Source organism: Tursiops truncatus, chromosome 1 (genome assembly GCF_011762595.2).
Source record: "Tursiops truncatus isolate mTurTru1 chromosome 1, mTurTru1.mat.Y, whole genome shotgun sequence".
Classification (NCBI taxonomy): Eukaryota; Metazoa; Chordata; class Mammalia; order Artiodactyla; family Delphinidae; genus Tursiops; species Tursiops truncatus.
In genome coordinates this window covers 80,582,949-80,600,017 of record NC_047034.1, presented here as the reverse complement: position 1 = coordinate 80,600,017, position 17,069 = coordinate 80,582,949, and the positions used below count along the sequence as shown (strand labels likewise).

General features: G+C 34.9%; 1 protein-coding gene across 3 annotated transcripts in view; it reads left to right on the top strand.

The window, feature by feature from the left end:
* Positions 1–17,069, top strand: part of MAN1A2 (mannosidase alpha class 1A member 2) — a 168,094-nt gene that overhangs the window by 83,598 nt on the left and 67,427 nt on the right. For all 3 annotated transcript variants that reach the window (XM_073809085.1, XM_019919690.2, XM_073809077.1), the window contains exon 6: positions 11,695–11,789. In XM_073809085.1, the coding sequence (XP_073665186.1) occupies positions 11,695–11,789 (95 nt within the window). The remainder of the gene's footprint in view (positions 1–11,694; positions 11,790–17,069) is intronic.

Below are 17,069 nucleotides of genomic sequence, written 5' to 3'. Positions count from 1 at the left end.
CCCACTAAGTTTTAAAATGTATATATTCAGTTTCTTTGGTAGATATAACACTGTTCAGGTTATTTATTCTTGAGTGGCTTTTGTAGTTTGTGTGGCTTTTGTTGTTTGTGTATTTCAGGGAATTTGTTTCCTCTAAATTGTGGACATAAAGTTGTTTGTATTACTTTGTTATTATCCTTTTTATATCTGTAGGGTCTTTAGTAATGTTCCCCATTTCATCTTCTCTTTTGTTGTCAGTCTGGCTACAAGTGTATTAATATTTTTATTTCAAAGAACTAGATTTTGTTTCATTGAGTTTTCTCTATTTTTGTGTATTCAGTTTTATTAATTTTTTGCTTTTATCTTTACTTACTTCTTGCTTTGGGGTTAAGTTGCACCTCTCTCTTCCCATTTCTTTTCCTGTTTTTTTCCAGTTCCTTATGGTTGGAGCTTGTTAGCTCATTAATATGACACCTTTTCTTATTTTATTTTATTGATTTATTTTTATCTTATTTTTTACTGAAGTATAGTTGACTTAACAATATTCTATTAGTTTCAGATGTATACATAGTAATACAATATTTTCATAGCATATACTCCATACAGAGTTATTTTAAGATATTGACTGTATTCCCTGTGCTGTACAGTACATCTTTGTAACTTATTTTTTCCCAGTAGTTTGTAAGCATTAATATCATAGATTTGCTTCTCAGTCTTTCTTTAACTGCATCCTATGAATTTTGATATGTTATGTTTTTATTTTCCTTTAATTCAAAATATTTTCTAATTTCTCTTCTTCCTTTTTGATTGCTGAGTTATTTAGAAGTATGCTGTTTAATTTCCAAATATTTGAGGATTTTCCGGATAGCATTCTGTTATTGGTTTCTAGTTTAATTGGCAGTGAATAAAGAGCAAATTTATTGAATTTTTTGATATTTGTTTCATGGGCTAGAATATGGTCTATCAAAAAGAATGTATGCTTGAAAATATGTGTATTCTGCCGTGGTTGGGTTAAGATGTCAATTAGGTCAAGCTAGATAATAGTGTTGCTTGATCTTCTGTAGTTTTACTAATTTTCTGTCTACTTGTTCTGTCAAATACTAAGTTTTGAGGAGTCTTGAAGCCTCCAACTATAATTATGGATTTGTCTGTTTCTCCTTTCAGTCCTATCAGTTTTTACTTTATGTATTTTGGAGATCTCTTCTTAGGTGTGTACATATTTAGGATTGTTATGTCTTCTTGGTGAATTTGGTTTTTTATTGTTTTAAAATTTTTCTCTTTATCTCTGCTCATATTCTCTGTTCTTTAGTTTGTCTGATACTGTTATAGTCACTCTACTTTCTTTCAGGTGGTATCACATGGTATATCTTTTAATGTATGTGATCTACTTTTGAGCCTGTTGAAGGCTTTTTTCTTTTTTAATTGGGGTATAATTGCTTTACAGTGTTGTGTTAGTTTCTGCTGTACAGCAAAGTGAATCAGCTATATGTATACATATATCCCCATTTTTGGATTTCCTTCCCATTTAGGTCACCACAGAACATTGAGTAGAGTTCCCTGTGCTATACAACAGGTTCTCATTCGTTATCTGTTTTATACATAGTAGTGTATATATGTCAATCCCAATCTCCCAATTCATCCCACCCCATTCCCCCCTTGGTGTCCATACGTTTGTTCTCAATGTCTGTGTCTCTATTTTTGCCTTGCAAACAGGTTCATTTGTACCATTTTTCTAGATTCCATATATGCGTTAATATACGATATTTGTTTTTCTCTTTCTGACTTCACTCTGTATGACAGTCTCTCGGTCCATCCTCATCTCTACAAATGACGCAATTTCATTCTTTTTTATGGCTGAGTAATATTCCATTTAATATATGTACTACATCTTCTTTATCCATTCATCTGGCGATGGACATTTATTTAGGTTGCTTCCATGACCTGGCTGTTGTAAATAGTGCTGCAGTGAACATTGGGGTGCATGTGTCTTTTTGAATTATGGTTTTCTCAGGGTATATGCCCAGTAGTGGGATTGCTGGATCATTGTTGAAGGCATTTTGCATCTCTGTTTTACCTTGATTTTTCAAGTTACTATTTCTAATACTTCATCTGACCTTTACAGTTTTCATTTCTCTGCTAAAATTCCTCGTTGTCTTCATGTATGTTTTCCACCTTATCCACTAGGTCTTTTACAATAGTAATTATAGTCAATTTAAAATTCTTTGATTATTTCAACTTCATTAAGTCTGATTTGTCACTTGCTTTGTCTCTAGAAAGTGGATTAATTTTTCTTGCTTTCTTAAGTATTTAATAATTTTTTATTTAATGCAAAATATCATGTATGGATGAGACAGTAAAGACAGAGTTTAATAATATTTATGCCTGGAATAGCATGACTGTGCTATTAGTGTTAGGAGCTCAGTCAGTTTAGTCTGAGTTGAACCAGGTTTGGGTTTTTTATTGCTAAGGTTACCTACAAAGTACCACTAGCTTCAAATTCCTCTAACACTACCTTGTAATCAGAGTGGGCCTGTTTTGCAGGCAAGTTTTTCTTAATGCTCTTGCTCTACTGTCCACTTTAGGCATTCCCTGTATGCCTGTGCCTCAGAGAGGGTCTGCCTCTACACCCTGTTTCTCTCCCAGCCATGAACTCCTGTTACTTGCTACTCCATGCTTCCTAATATTTACCAGGTTAAACATTATATGATGTCTTTGAGATAGAGTATTTTTTTCTTACTTTCATGCCTGACTATGTAGAGGAAATACTAAATTGTTTGTGTATAGTTGACTAATTTGCGTACCAAAAAGCATATGATTCAAAATTACCTATGAACAGCTTATGAAAGAGAAGTGTCAGCCTCTGCCATTTCATTAGGCTCCTTATCTGAAGGTTGAAGCAAACTGTTGAAATTTTGGTTGCTGTTGTAATAGGAAAACACTAAAATGCTGAAAAAGTATACGTTACCAGTATTTCCATTTTTGCAGTTTTAACTCCTCAGACTTCAGGGAGAAACATTGTGAAGTGGAGGGAAGCACAAGTACTTTGGAGCTAGAGGTTTGAGGCTCTGTTCTGCCTCTGCCTCCGTTTCATAAAAATATTTGTCAAGCTATTTACCTTCTGTAATTTAAGTTTCCTCATTTATAAAAGAACGAGAGAGTTCACCTGAGAGTTGTTGGGGGGATTAAATTATGTGAAGGTGCCTGACAATATCACCTGACTCAATAGATACTACTTTACTTTTCTTTCCTCTTCCTTTGACTTTTTTCCTGTGTGGTAAGTATACTGTTTCTAACAGCTGGGAAATCCTTCTACTTATTTAAAAATAGATAAGTTAATTTCTTAGGTTAGAGTCTACTAAAAGGTAGAGAGAACGTTTTACTTTTCTGACCTTCTCATACAATCAGATTTCACTGACCATTTTACTTTCATACTTGATCATTTTACATTGAAAGCTCTGATCCATATCTATTTCAGGAAACCAAAAATAAATCCCTGAAATCTGCTAAAAATAAATAAAACACTGACTATAAGATTATTCTAATACTGGATAGCCAATAAATTCCTATGTCTCACATAAGACAGAAAATTAACTATAATTTATAACATGGCAAACCACCTCTCTTATATTTAGATAGAGTGTAACTAGAATAAACATTTTATATGCATTCAGTGTTCTGGTGTGGGAACCAAATGAGGGTTATATGCCATCCTAACACAGTGTTCCTCTGTCCTGTGATTTATTAATATTATAAATGTGAATCTTTATAATATTTTCTCAGAACAAGGTTATTTATTTTAAATATTCACAAGTTTAAAAATATTGATGATTTATTATGTTTACTTGAGCCTCAGATATATGACATTTCTTTTACAGTATTTTCTCATTTTTTAACGGCTATCAAAGTGGCATCCCTTCCTGAGTAAGATAACAATGTAATTTATGTGGATAAATGCATCTGAAATCTGTCAGATAAAACAGAGAAATGGTTATGTAGAGTTTAATACGTTGCACAGAATATAAACACAAAATAAAAGAAACAACAACAGCAAACTTTTTCTTTACTAAAACACAGTTGTGTACTTCATTGCCAGTAGGTAAGATCGTTTCTGAATAAGTTCAGGGATATTTTCTTTTTTACTTTTGGTTGCGTTGGGTCTTCGTTGCTCCGCATGGGCTTTTTCTAGTTGTGGCGAACAGGAGCTACTCTTTGTTGCGGTGCGCGGCCATCTCATTGCAGTGGCTTCTCTTGTTGCGGAGCACGGGCTCTAGGCATGCGGGCTTCAGTAGTTGTGGCGTGTGGGCTCAGTAGTTGTGGTGCACGGGCTTAGTTGCTCCACGGCATGTGGGATCCTCCTGGACCAGGGATCGAACCCATGTCCCCTGCATTGGCAGGCAGATTCCTATCCAATGCGCCACCAGGCAAGTCCCAGGGGTATTTTCTAAGGCAAATAGAGTGTCCCTTTTTTGCCCTGAAGTTCTGAATAAAAAAAGAGAAATGTTACAGTGTTAATTTTTCCTGATTTAAATATTAGCCATTATTGTCCTTATTGAACTAATTTTCATTATATTTTTGCTTCAGAAGTTACTGCAATTTCCATTGACCTCTGCATTTTCTGTAGATGTGTTAGTAATTGGATAAAACATTCCACTAAGCTTTGCTGACCTAGATACCATTTTAAATGTACTCTCCAACATTTCATCTTAAATATGTGAGTTCATCTACATATTTGTATACATTCATACATGTTTAAAGTCACAGTACTAATACAAATTCACAGTTGATTATGATTATGATTACTGGTTTGATCAGAAGTTAGAGTTTACCACATGATCATCCCAGTAGATGCAGAAAAAGCATTTGATAAAATTCAACATCCATTCATGATAAAAACTCTCACCAAAATGAGTATAGAGGGAACATGTCTCAACATAATAAAAGCCATTTATGACAAAGCCACAGTCAACATAATTCTCAATGGCAAAAAGCTGAAAGCCTTCCTGCTAAATGCTGGAACAAGACAAGGATGCCCACTCTCACCACTTCTATTCAACATAGTATTGGAAGTCCTAGCCACAGCAGTCAGACAAGAAAAAGAAACAAAAGGTATCCAAATTGGAAGGAAAGAGGTAAAATTGTCATTATATGCAGGTGACATGATACTCTGTAGAGAACCCTAAAGTATCCACACAAAAACTATTATAACTAATAAATGAATTCAGCAAGGTAACAGGATACAAGATTAATATACAGAAATCTGTTGCATTTCTTTACACTAACAGTGAAATATCAGAAAGAGAAGGTAAAAAAATCCTGTTTAAAATCATGTCAGAAGACAGTTTAGGGCTACCACAGGTGCTAGAAATTTAGGGGTAAAATCCAGGACAGGAGAGAGCCACAGGAGAAGCCCCAGATTTGCATGCATGAAACTGTGTATTTAGACCACTTTGTTTTATTTCCCTGTTTATCAAGCTATACCATAATTTTCTGCCTGAAATAGACTCTCACCCTTCCACATTCTCTGCCTGGTAAAGAACTTAAAACTTCAAAGTTTGTTTATTTTAAGCAACGCTACTGAATGAAGTTAATTTATATACAATAAAATGTACCCACTTTAAATGTATAGTATCTAATTAAATACATTTAAATTTTAACAAATGTTTGATATGCTGTTGGAGAGAATACAAACAATACAAACTTTTTGGAAAATTATTTCGCTTGTGTCAAGTAAGCATTTAAAATTTAAAATTCTCTGACCCACTAACGCACTTCTAGGAATGTATTATCTAAAAGTAACAATGTGGATACATAAGGTATACTCAGAAGGATTTTTTTCATTGCATTAGTGTTTGTAGTATCCAATGTTTGAAAACATGTAGTAGGCCAGTGTTTGCAAAGACCTGAATATTCATCTGGGGGCATGGTTAAATAAATTGATACATCTGCTACTATAGAATATTGTACAACTATGAACATAAGTTTGATATATTTCAACCAGTAAACATAGGCTTGATATATTTAGTGATGAAAGCAAGTTATAGACCAATAGCTTGTGTGTGTGTGTGTGTGTGTGTGTGTGTGTGTGTGTATGTTTCCATTCATCCAGTCAGTTAGCCATTGCAGTATTTGGGGCAAATAATAATAGCAGCTTGGACTAAGATGGGTTGTAGAGATGAGAGAGATAAATGATATCAAGGAAGATAAATTTAAAAGGATTGGGTGATATTTTGCAGGGGGAAATGAGGCAGAAGGAGGAGTTGGTCCTGCCTCCAGTTTTCTGGGTTTTGGTACTAGACCGATGGTGGGGCAGTTACTAGATATTGAAAACTAAGAATACTGGATTGGGAGGGGAAGGTCATCAGTTTGTTTCAGGTGTTTTGAATTTGAGGGGATTTTGCTATATTTAAGTAGAACTAAGTAGTAGACAGATGTAATGGATCTGGTACTCACTGGAGAGGTGTTGACTGGTGATATAAATTTGGGAGTCAGTTGCTTTGCTGATAATTGAAAACAGGCAACTTGCTCAGGGAGACAATTTAGAAAAGGAAGAGGAGACCTAGAACCAACCTTCAAGAAGCACCACATTAAAGGTCAAGTATGAGGAGGATGAGTCAATGAAGGAGGCAGGGAGATTGTAGTATTATTAAATACAAGGGAAGTATTTTAAGGAGGAACTGGTCAATAATGTCTGAAAATGCTCTTTGCTCAAATGTGTGGCTAATCCTTAGCAAGATCCCTTTAAGTAAAATGATGGGAGCAGAAACTAGGTTGAAATAGGTGGAGTAGTGAGTGGTAGGAGAGGAAACGGATACAGTAAATTAGGCAGTTTTGTAAAAATTGGAAAGGTACTTATGATACTATGTTAGTAGCAGGAAATGAAAAAAAAAGCACAGTATAAAATTTGTCTACATCTGTATCTGTATTTATATCTAATATAGTGAAATAGTAAAGCAAGTACATGAACCTGAGCTGCACTGCCTGGGTTTAAATTCAGACTTACCACTGTATGACCTTGGGCAGGTTAACTTCTCTGTTTTATACCTCAGTTTCAACCCTGTAAAATGGGAGTAACAATAATACTTACCTCATTGGGTTGTTGTGGGGATTAAATGGATTAATATATATGCTTGCCATTATCATCATCATCATCATCAACCCAACATTTTTGTAGAATATTGTAAAGAGGCCTTAAAACTTTTATATGTTAACATTGAATATCTCAGGGAGATGGGGTTGGTATGGAGGAGAGAGAAGATAATTTACTTGTTTACTTTAAATCTCTGTACACTTTGTTTTGCGGTACGCGGGCCTTTCACTGTCGTGGCCTCTCCCTTTGCGGAGCACAGGCTCCGGACGCGCAGGCCTAGCGGCCATGGCTCACGGGCCCAGCCGCTCTGCGGCATGTGGGATCTTCCCGGACCAGGGCACGAACCCGTGTTCCCTGCATCGGCAGGCGGACTCTCAACCACTGCGCCACCAGGGAAGCCCCACTTTGGCTTCTTAAATCAATTCATTCAACACTTGTTGAGCATGTTGAATACACTAGGCGCTCTTTTAGGTACTAAGAATACAACAGTGAATACAAGAAAAAAATTCCTGTTCAACCGTGGCTTACATTCTGCTGTGAGGGTAAAAGGCAATAAACAAAGTATATATGGGAGAGAGAGTGTGTGTATACACACACTTACATACACATATATACACTGTTAGTGATAAGTGCTCAGGAGAAAAATAAAGCATGGAAGGGGATAAGGGGTTTTTAATTTCAAATAGGATGATCAGGGAGTGCATGTGAAGATAACATTTGTGTAAAGAGCTGCAGGTGATACGAGAGAGCCTTGAGGATTTCGTTTATAAGAGCATTTAGTTGAAAGGAACAGCAAATGAAAGTTAAAGTTAGTGAAGAAAAAGCATAACTGGCATTCTCAGAGAATAATAAAAGAGGTTAGTGGGGCTGAAGAAGGTTACTGGAGCGGGGAGAAAGGGAGTGAGGCCACAGAAGTAATAGATTTATTTGGAAAAAACATATTCTATAGGCTTTTAAAGAGCTGTGGCTTTTACTCTGAATGAGGTGGGAAGTCATTTGAGTGTTACGAACTCTTGACTTCTATTTTACATTCTAACTCTACTAGGTTGAAAACAGATTATTACTTTAGTAAATACTCCAATTAGAAAAGAACAACTAAAAGTGTACATGGATTCTAATATCACTTCCCTCCCCAAGAATCTACAGTGCTTCTGTGTTATCTGTTGTGTTACCCTAAGTTTCATTGCTTATGTTTTAAAGCTCTTCATAGTCTTGCCACATTTTACCTGTTTAATCCCATTTCCTCCAATTCTTCCAGACCTAGGTAATTCTTCTAGTCCTAATTTTTCTAAACCTAGGACCAGTTTTAGCATAGTTCCGTTACTTAAAATTTGTTCTGGTAAAAATAACTGGGAGATTTTACAACATGGACAATGAATACAGAAAAGTTTTCTTTCTATAAATAAATGTCTTGGAAATCTTCATTTAAGTGTTGTTGAAGCTCTTAAACATGTAAATAATTGATTCACTTTCATCATCTCATTAGTCAAGAGTCCCAGTTGCAGAAAACAATCTGTTTTATCTAGTGATTTATTAGAAGGTACTGGCCAGCTAACAGAATCTTTGGGAGGGCCATGAAATCAGATATTTTTGTTATATAGCTTGGAAACATGCAGGCAGGAGAAATGCTCAAGCATACCATGTGGCTTTCGTGGTATGATCCAGCTCCATTCCCTCTGTTGCCCACATGTTATCTTTGAAGCTAGGCACCAGTCACTGGAACTTCTGTCAGAGCTACCACAGAAGAATCAGACATTGTCACCACTGTGCTTGAAAGATCACTGCTTCAGATCATTTACTTCTTCCTTCCAAATATTGCATATTTATGTATACTCAGCAATGCCTAGGCCTTGTCTCGAGCTTTAGCTGGAGTGGAGTCTGGAAAATGTTATGTATGTTATCCATCCTCTGCAATGTATGAAGGTATGCTTGAAAGATTTGAGTGAGTGTTGAGTATCTACCACATTCATGATAAAAAAAAATGAAAATAAAAACGACAGTGGAGTATCCTTTTTCAATTATCAGATTAGCAGCCATCAAAAGTTTGACAACTTTTATGTTAACAAAAATACAGGGAAACAGCTGGTCATAAATTCTGGTAGAAATATAAATTTGTGAAATGTGTAGAGAACAAATTGGCATTAACTATTAAAATTACAAATAAATGTACCCATAGATTCAGTAATTCCACTCTTGGAATTTATCATACAGAGTCACATAGTTTGGAAACATACGTCTAGCAATAGGAGACTGACTAAATAAATTACAGTATGATCTATACAGGGGAAATTCTGCAGCCACTAAAGAGAAGGATGTGGAATGATTTGGAAAGATCTCCAAGGTACAATAAATGAAAGAAGCAAGTTGAGCCTAGAGTATATGATATTCTGTGTTTGAAAGACAAAGACAAAGACATGTGTGTATAAACTGTAATAGAATTTCTATTTCTGAGAAATGGAAAATGAGGATTTGATGTGACATGCTAGGAGCCATGTATACCATAGAACTGATTTAGCACAAAATATTTACTAGACATTTGAGAAATCGATAACTATTTGCATTGTATCAATAGAGGGAACTGTGTGGTCAAGGAATAGGACTGGAAAAGGGACTTATGTTTTACTTTGATACTTTTTGGATTTTATATTATTTGCCTGCATTGCATACTAACTAATTTGTTTTAAATTAGCTACTGCTGTTGTCTGCCAAACTATGTTTCTGCAAATAAGGAGTGTAAGGCTGTGGTATATTTATCATTAAAGATTTTGTATATTCCTGAATAAATTAAGAATTCTATATAAGGAATTTTTTCTCAATGACATAAGGGTGGTGTATTTTGGCGTCGTGTTGTATAATTGGTTACTATATATGTTAACTGACATAAGAAGCTGAAAATTAGAAAATGTGTCACTAATTACTTCTGGAAGTGAAATGAGAATGCTTTCTATTTAGAAAAAGCTTATGTTTATAAGTTAATTTACTATTTTGAATATTAGTTTTATATGTAAAAGATGTGATAATATGTGATTAACAAATACATAGCATTAATATTAGTTCTTAGATAAGAACTTAGTCCCTTTGTCCTCATGGTAAAGCATGAGGTAAAGAAGCAATACTCTTTACTGTATAATGCAATTTCTCTTTACTAACATATAAATGTTAATACAGAGAGAACTGAGTTTTCCGTTTGCTTTTCTGAGTTAATGGAATGAATATGAGAAAATTATTAAAACTTTTACCTTTTTACATTTTTTTTACATTGTTACATTTTTCACTGGTATTTTTGTGTTAAAGTAAGTATTCAAGGAAATGGTAAATTGTAGATATATGAGAATATCTAATTAAAAGTTCTGCTGAGCTTTTCCTTATTTAAGGAACCTTGAAAAATATCTTAACATCATATTGCTTTTCTACTTGCACATACTCCTCTCTAATTTAGACCCCCAATAATGTTGGTATGCTTTGTTAATATAATGTCACCTTAGAACTTTGATCTAGTCCTGGCTTTCAACTACTTACTTATTTGAAAAATCTAATAATATTTTAACAAAAATACTTGACTGCAATGAAAAGATGGAACCTTAAATGTCCAATGAATTTGAAATTAATTTGAGAGAGGACAGATTTGGGGCATATAGAAGAACACGCCACTTTTCCTAGTAGGATTTTATGACCTAATCTCAGTTTTGAGTCTCTATTAAATCAGTAGTCTTCAAAATGAGGTACACAAATCTGTTGGTATATGCTAAGAATATTAGAAATCTTATTATATACGTCTTGGTAATAGTACATGGTTTTGAAAGTTTGAGAGCCATTGATATTTAGGCAATTTATTGGTTTTTTTGTTTGTTTGTTTGTTTGTTTTGCGGTACGTGGGCCTTTCACTGTTGTGACCTCTCCCGTTGCGGAGCACAGGCTCCGGACGCGCAGGCTCAGCGGCCATGGCTTACAGGCCCAGCCGCTCTGCGGCATGTGGGATCTTCCCGGACCGGGGCACGAACCCGTGTCCCCTGCATCGGCAGGCAGACTCCCAACCACTGCACCACCAGGGCAGCCCAATTTATTGTTTTTTGTACCAAAAAAAGCAGCAGCTGGGACCAAGGGGTGAAGCATTTATAACTCATAAAATAAACTTGGAATGTGAACATAAACGTTTTCTTTTCTTTTAATAAATGTGGCTGAACCTTAATGGAGAATGTTGAGGTATTAACAAGCTTATGGTAATTCAAGGGCATTTATCCAAATTGGGTTGCATCTCTTTCTTTTGTTTTAATATTTGTACTAAGCTTGTATACCATGGATGAAGATTTCATAGCCTAGTGTTTTCTCTCAGATTTTTTTCCCAGTTGAAAATAAAGATAATATCAACACCAAAACCATGTCCTTCCCTTTCAATTAATTGCAGTTTCTGGCCATTTCACGTTGGGTAGCTTTTTCCTCAGTATCCATCCACTTTACAACCATTTTCTCTGATTGCTGTATGCTCTGTGGTACCAAAAGAGATGGCATTTTTTTCCCTCGTACTTTCATGTATCCAGTACATTGTGGTGTGCATCCTATAAGAGACCAGGAAATATTATTGACAACAGTAATTTCATAAGTTATGAATGTTCATGTTTTTATCTCAGATATTCAAGATTAAAGCAGTCCAATTGGCTGAGAAACTCCTTCCTGCCTTTAACACACCTACGGGGATTCCTTGGGCAATGGTGAATCTGAAAAGGTAAATTCTATTTTTATGTGGTTATTCCTGTTCTAAATAAATTAGATTAACTGATTTTTTGACCCTTTAAAAAGGTATTAGAAATTTCTAATGATCAGCCCCCACCATACTTTTTAAGACTTAAACTGTTTTTCTCTTCATATGTACAGAAGCAAACTGTTTTTCTCTTCATATGTACAGAAGCATATTTCTTTAAAACATTGTCTGATTTTTAAAATATGTTCTTTACTTTGAAACAGTTCGCTTGCCGTAACCGTATTCCAGTTTCTACTGCTTGTTTCTCTAAGTCTAGATTTCTGTCTCTTACAAAATAGTTCGTTCTTTATGATTTGCTTATTCATTTCCATTTAGTGCTGTAATGGATTCAAAGTGCTTTCCCTCTTTTGTTTTATGTACACGGCATGTTGATCTTCTTCTAAGTCAAAATGGAACACAGTATACCTTAAAATCAGGACTTCCTATTGCTGAATGTCTTACTGATGATAAAGGAAGACATAATTCCTGACGTTGACTATAGGGTCCTTTTTATGGTATTTACACTGTTGAAGTTCAAAGTGAGGCATGATTCTGTGACAGCTTTATTTGGGAAAACTAATCTGTTTTAGTCATTTCTAATGGAGAACTTTATAAAGTTTTAATTTTCACTGAGAAATCAGTATTTAATACTGAACATGACATCTAGCTTTACTATTCTTTGATGTCATGCAATATATATAATGTAAACTCCCTGTTTGTGAGGAAAAAGCTAGCTAGAGTTCCAGACCAATCTCCACAAAAGGATGTGGTCACATACCTGTTCTCTGTCCTTAGTTTCACGATAGATTTTCTGATGTTTCCTTCAGTAGCATTGTCAGAGTCATATCATATAACTTTCTTAGATAATAAGAATTTTAACTTAATTAGCTTACAATTTAAGTTTGAGATGAAGAAAGACTGCAGGATGTTATTATTATTTGTCTATATAGAAAATAACCTAAAAATCCAGCATTGCGGAACTTCAAACTTAGATTGAGATGAAATTAGAAGGGTTTTCAAGGACCATGTCTTGAACATAAGTTTAATTTTCATGTTGTTTCTTTGTATATATTCATACACATACGTATTTTACTTGGGTTTACCGACCACAGATGTAATTATTTACCTATTTTTTAAAGGTTTTTGTTTTTGATTTAGTTCTACATGTGTCTCACAAACAGACTTTCTTCCAATTTTGCTGTCTGAAAGCCAACTCATGTTAATAATCTAACATTATTTATCTCCTACAATATGATATGCAGCATATAGAAGCACAAACATAGATACTGGTGGAGCTTTTAAAATTTTTTATGGTTTGTTTGGATACTTGCTTTTCTACTTCTTATTCTTCTCACTCAACAAAATCTCACGGAAATACTCTTCCAGGTCATGCCACAGAACTTTAAATCAATCTTTGTGATGACTACATAGTGGAATATAGGATGTATTATAACACATAGGTTATACCATAATTTGTTTAATCATTCCATATCAGTGATATTTGTTTATTTCCATTATTTTGCTACCGTAAACATTGTTACAATGGCATCCTGTTATATGTGTCCTTGTGTAGTGGGGAATTTTCTCTGAAAATGATTCTTAGGAATGTGATTGCTGTATCAAAGGGCATATGTCTCTTTTATCTTTGTGGGATAGATTCCCAAGTGTGGAATTGCTGGATCAAAGCATATATGTATTTTTAAATTTAGTAGTTACTCCCCAGATGTTTTCCAAAAGGCTGTAGGTCATCATATTTCCATCAACAGTGTGTGAGAGTACCAAAATGTCTACAAGTATATGTTCTGTTTCATTTTCAAGAGACTGATGGCTATAAAGTGTTACTATTGTTATTTTCATTTGTATTTTCTGCTTAGTGAATTTGAGCATCTTTTCATAAATTTGTTGGACATCTAGATTTGTTTTTTGTGAATTGTCTGTTCCTAGTGTTGATTGGATTGTTTGTCTTTTTCTAGTTAGTTTATAAAAGAGCCTTGTAGATTATAGAATTATTTCTTTTTTCCCTGTTCTACTACTTGTTTGTTATCTTTATTTATAATAATATTTCATTCCTAAGTTTTAGATGTTTATATATTCAAATATATCTTTTATAACTTTGGGGTTTTCAGTCTTGGTTAAAAAGATTGTCTTCACCTGTATTTTATAGTCTTCTGGATTTCCATAAAATGTTTTTATAATACTGCTTTTTTTAAAAAAATCATCAAATATGATGTTGGCTGTAGATTTTTTAATCAATTGCCTTTATCAGATTGAGGAAGTTTTTATCTCTAGGTAAACTGTTAAAATAACTTAGAATAAAATTATTCAAAAACTCATTAGATACTATTCTTACTAGGCTCTTTGTGAGGTGTTTTCACAATCTTAAATGTCATTTAATTTCCTAACAACCATGTGAACTAGGTATCATGAATTCTCACATTATGGATAAGGAAACTGAGTCTCACAGAAAGCAAATATCTTTTTTTTTTATTGTGGTAAATGTCACATAATAAAAAACATAACTATTTTAACCATATTTAACTATATAGTTCAGTGGCACTAAGTACATTCATATTGTTGTGCAACTCTCTCTATCATCCATCTCCCGAATTTTTCACCTTCCTAAACTGAAACTCTGTCCCCCTTAAACACTAACTCCCCATTCCCCCTCCCCAATCCCCACTCCCCGCCCCTGACATCTACCAGTGTACTTTCTGACTCTATGAATTTGACTATTCTAGGTACCTCATATAAGTGGAATCAAACAGTATTTGTCTGCACCTAATGTATATTGGAATGCATTTTTAAGGTTAATTTAATATATGTCCTGCAAACATGGTACCTTCTTTTTTATTCTTCCCCTGCGCTATACAGTAGGTACTCACCAGCCATCTACTTCATACATAGTAGTGTACAAACGTCGGTCCCAATCTCCCAGTCCATCCCACCCTCCCCCACTTGGTGTCCATACATCTGTGTCTCTGTTTCTGCTTTGCAAATAGGTTCATTTTTCTCAATTACACATATGTGCGTTAATATATGATACTTGTTTTTCTCTTTCTGACTTACTTCACTCTGTATGACAGTCTCTAGGTCTATCCATGTCTCTGCCAATGGCACAATTTTGTTCCTTTTTAAGGCTGAGTAATACTCCATTGTATATGTGCCACATCTTCTTTATCCATTCCTCTGTTGATGGACATTTAGGTTGCTCCCATGTCCTGGCTGTTGTAAATAGTGCTGCAGTGAACACTGGGGTGCATGTATCTTTTGGAATTACGGTTTTCTCTAGGTATATGCCCAGGAGTGGGACTCCTGGGTCAGAGAAGGCAAATATCTTGCTCAAGGTCCTACAGTTAATTAATGGCAGGACTAGGAGCCTATGTGCTACATCAGTAGTTAAGATTATTATTCTTATCTTCTACATCTATTTCAGCTCCTCTACCAAATCATGTATTACTCTATTCTGCTTACACTTTAATGGTAACTATAAGATATGGTTCTTGTGTCTAAAAAAGCTCATAATTATTCCATACTTGTCATTTGACTTACCTAATTTAATATTCATCTAGGTGATACAGAGTTTAAAAAGTCAGCTAGTGCTAAAAGAACTAAAACCAATAACATCAATCCTTCTATGAGAGAAAGATTTATATTTTTTACTTCCTCCTAAAAGTAGAAAAGACCTTAGAGAATGGTTTAGAGTTCTAGTAGGAATAACTTGTGAACTCTGCTACTTGAATAATTAATCTAGACTTCCAGTTCCAGCCATGGAATAGCTTATATCAGGTTAACTCTCCCACTGAAAACAATCATAAAAGGTCAGCAAGATGGTTTGAAGGGATTAGAGAGCAATTAATTAAGGGGGGACCCAAGGGGCTGTGATCCTAAGAGAAGGTCATCTCTGTAGAAACACTGGCTTTACCCCTGAGGGCATATTCTAAATTACGGTGCATGGCAGTTGAAGCCAAGCCTAACATAGCAGTCATTTAGGGCAAAGAAGACTGTGGTCAGGTCTTGGAGCTGCCAGAATGGCTGAGATACGAGGGACAAGTGTCTCAAGACAGGAAGGAATTGCAGAGGAAAAGCCCCGAAATTTATGTACAAATTTTCCTGAAATTGTTGGCTGATTCTATACCTGCCCATGCAGGGGGACTCAAAAGAACTAGATAACAGCATTTGGAAGCTTATTTATCAGCTACATGGTACTGGCGAGACAGAGGTTAGTGTTTGAGCCTGCCAAGGTGGAGGGCCCTGTGAGGCTGTCTGTAAAATAAAAAGTGAAAAATCTTGTTTAGAATTTAGTATTTTGAGATGTTTAAATGCACTATGAATGAAACTTTCATTTGGGACTTTGGGACAGAAGTTTTTACATGGAAATGGGATTTTGTGTTTATACTTGACTTTGCTATAATCCATTCGCCATGCTGACGCCTAGGTAATCTTTCTAAATGGTATGCTTTATTCTTTAAATATTATGTTACATTCCTTAAAATTCTCCATGATGTTCCATCATACTTAAAATTAAAAAAAACTTTATATTTCACCATAGCATACAGAATTTCTGCACAGTTTGGATTTTACCTAGCTTTCTAACCTCATTCTGTATCATTCACTTCCCCTTCCTGAGCTCCAGCCACACTAGACAACTTTTTCCTCAGGGCCATTGCATTTGCTATTTCCTCTGCTGGGAATTCTCTTCTTCGTATCTGTTCATCGCTAGCTCCTTCTCGTCATTCAGGTCTCAGTTTAAAGTGTGTCATTTTAGAAACTCCTTGAACATTATACATAAAGTCTTCGAACTCATTTTCCATCACTAGTACTCAGTATTCTATCACTGTATTTAATTTTCTTCGTAACAATTATCACTATTAAAATGGTCTTACTTATTATGGAAACAGGAATGTTATATGTCAGGTTCACGACTATATGTCCCAGATAATAGTAGGCACTTAATATTTGTGAAATGAATGACTGTCCTACATAGTTATTGTATCCATATTTCTTCCTTGATTCTCATGTCTGCCTTCAAAAAAATACATTACTGGCATTTGCCTGTCATAATTTCAAAAACAATATAAAAATAGCACCAAAAAATTAACGAACTTTCAGCAAGGTAGTGATATACGCTGATATCTATTTTAATGTTTTCTCAACACATAAATAGAACATATCAAATTGAATTGTCAGTGTACAAGTAGATATAAAGGGGAAAGTTTAACAAGTACATGGTACTGGGAAGACAGAGGTTAGTGTTTAAAGCTGCCA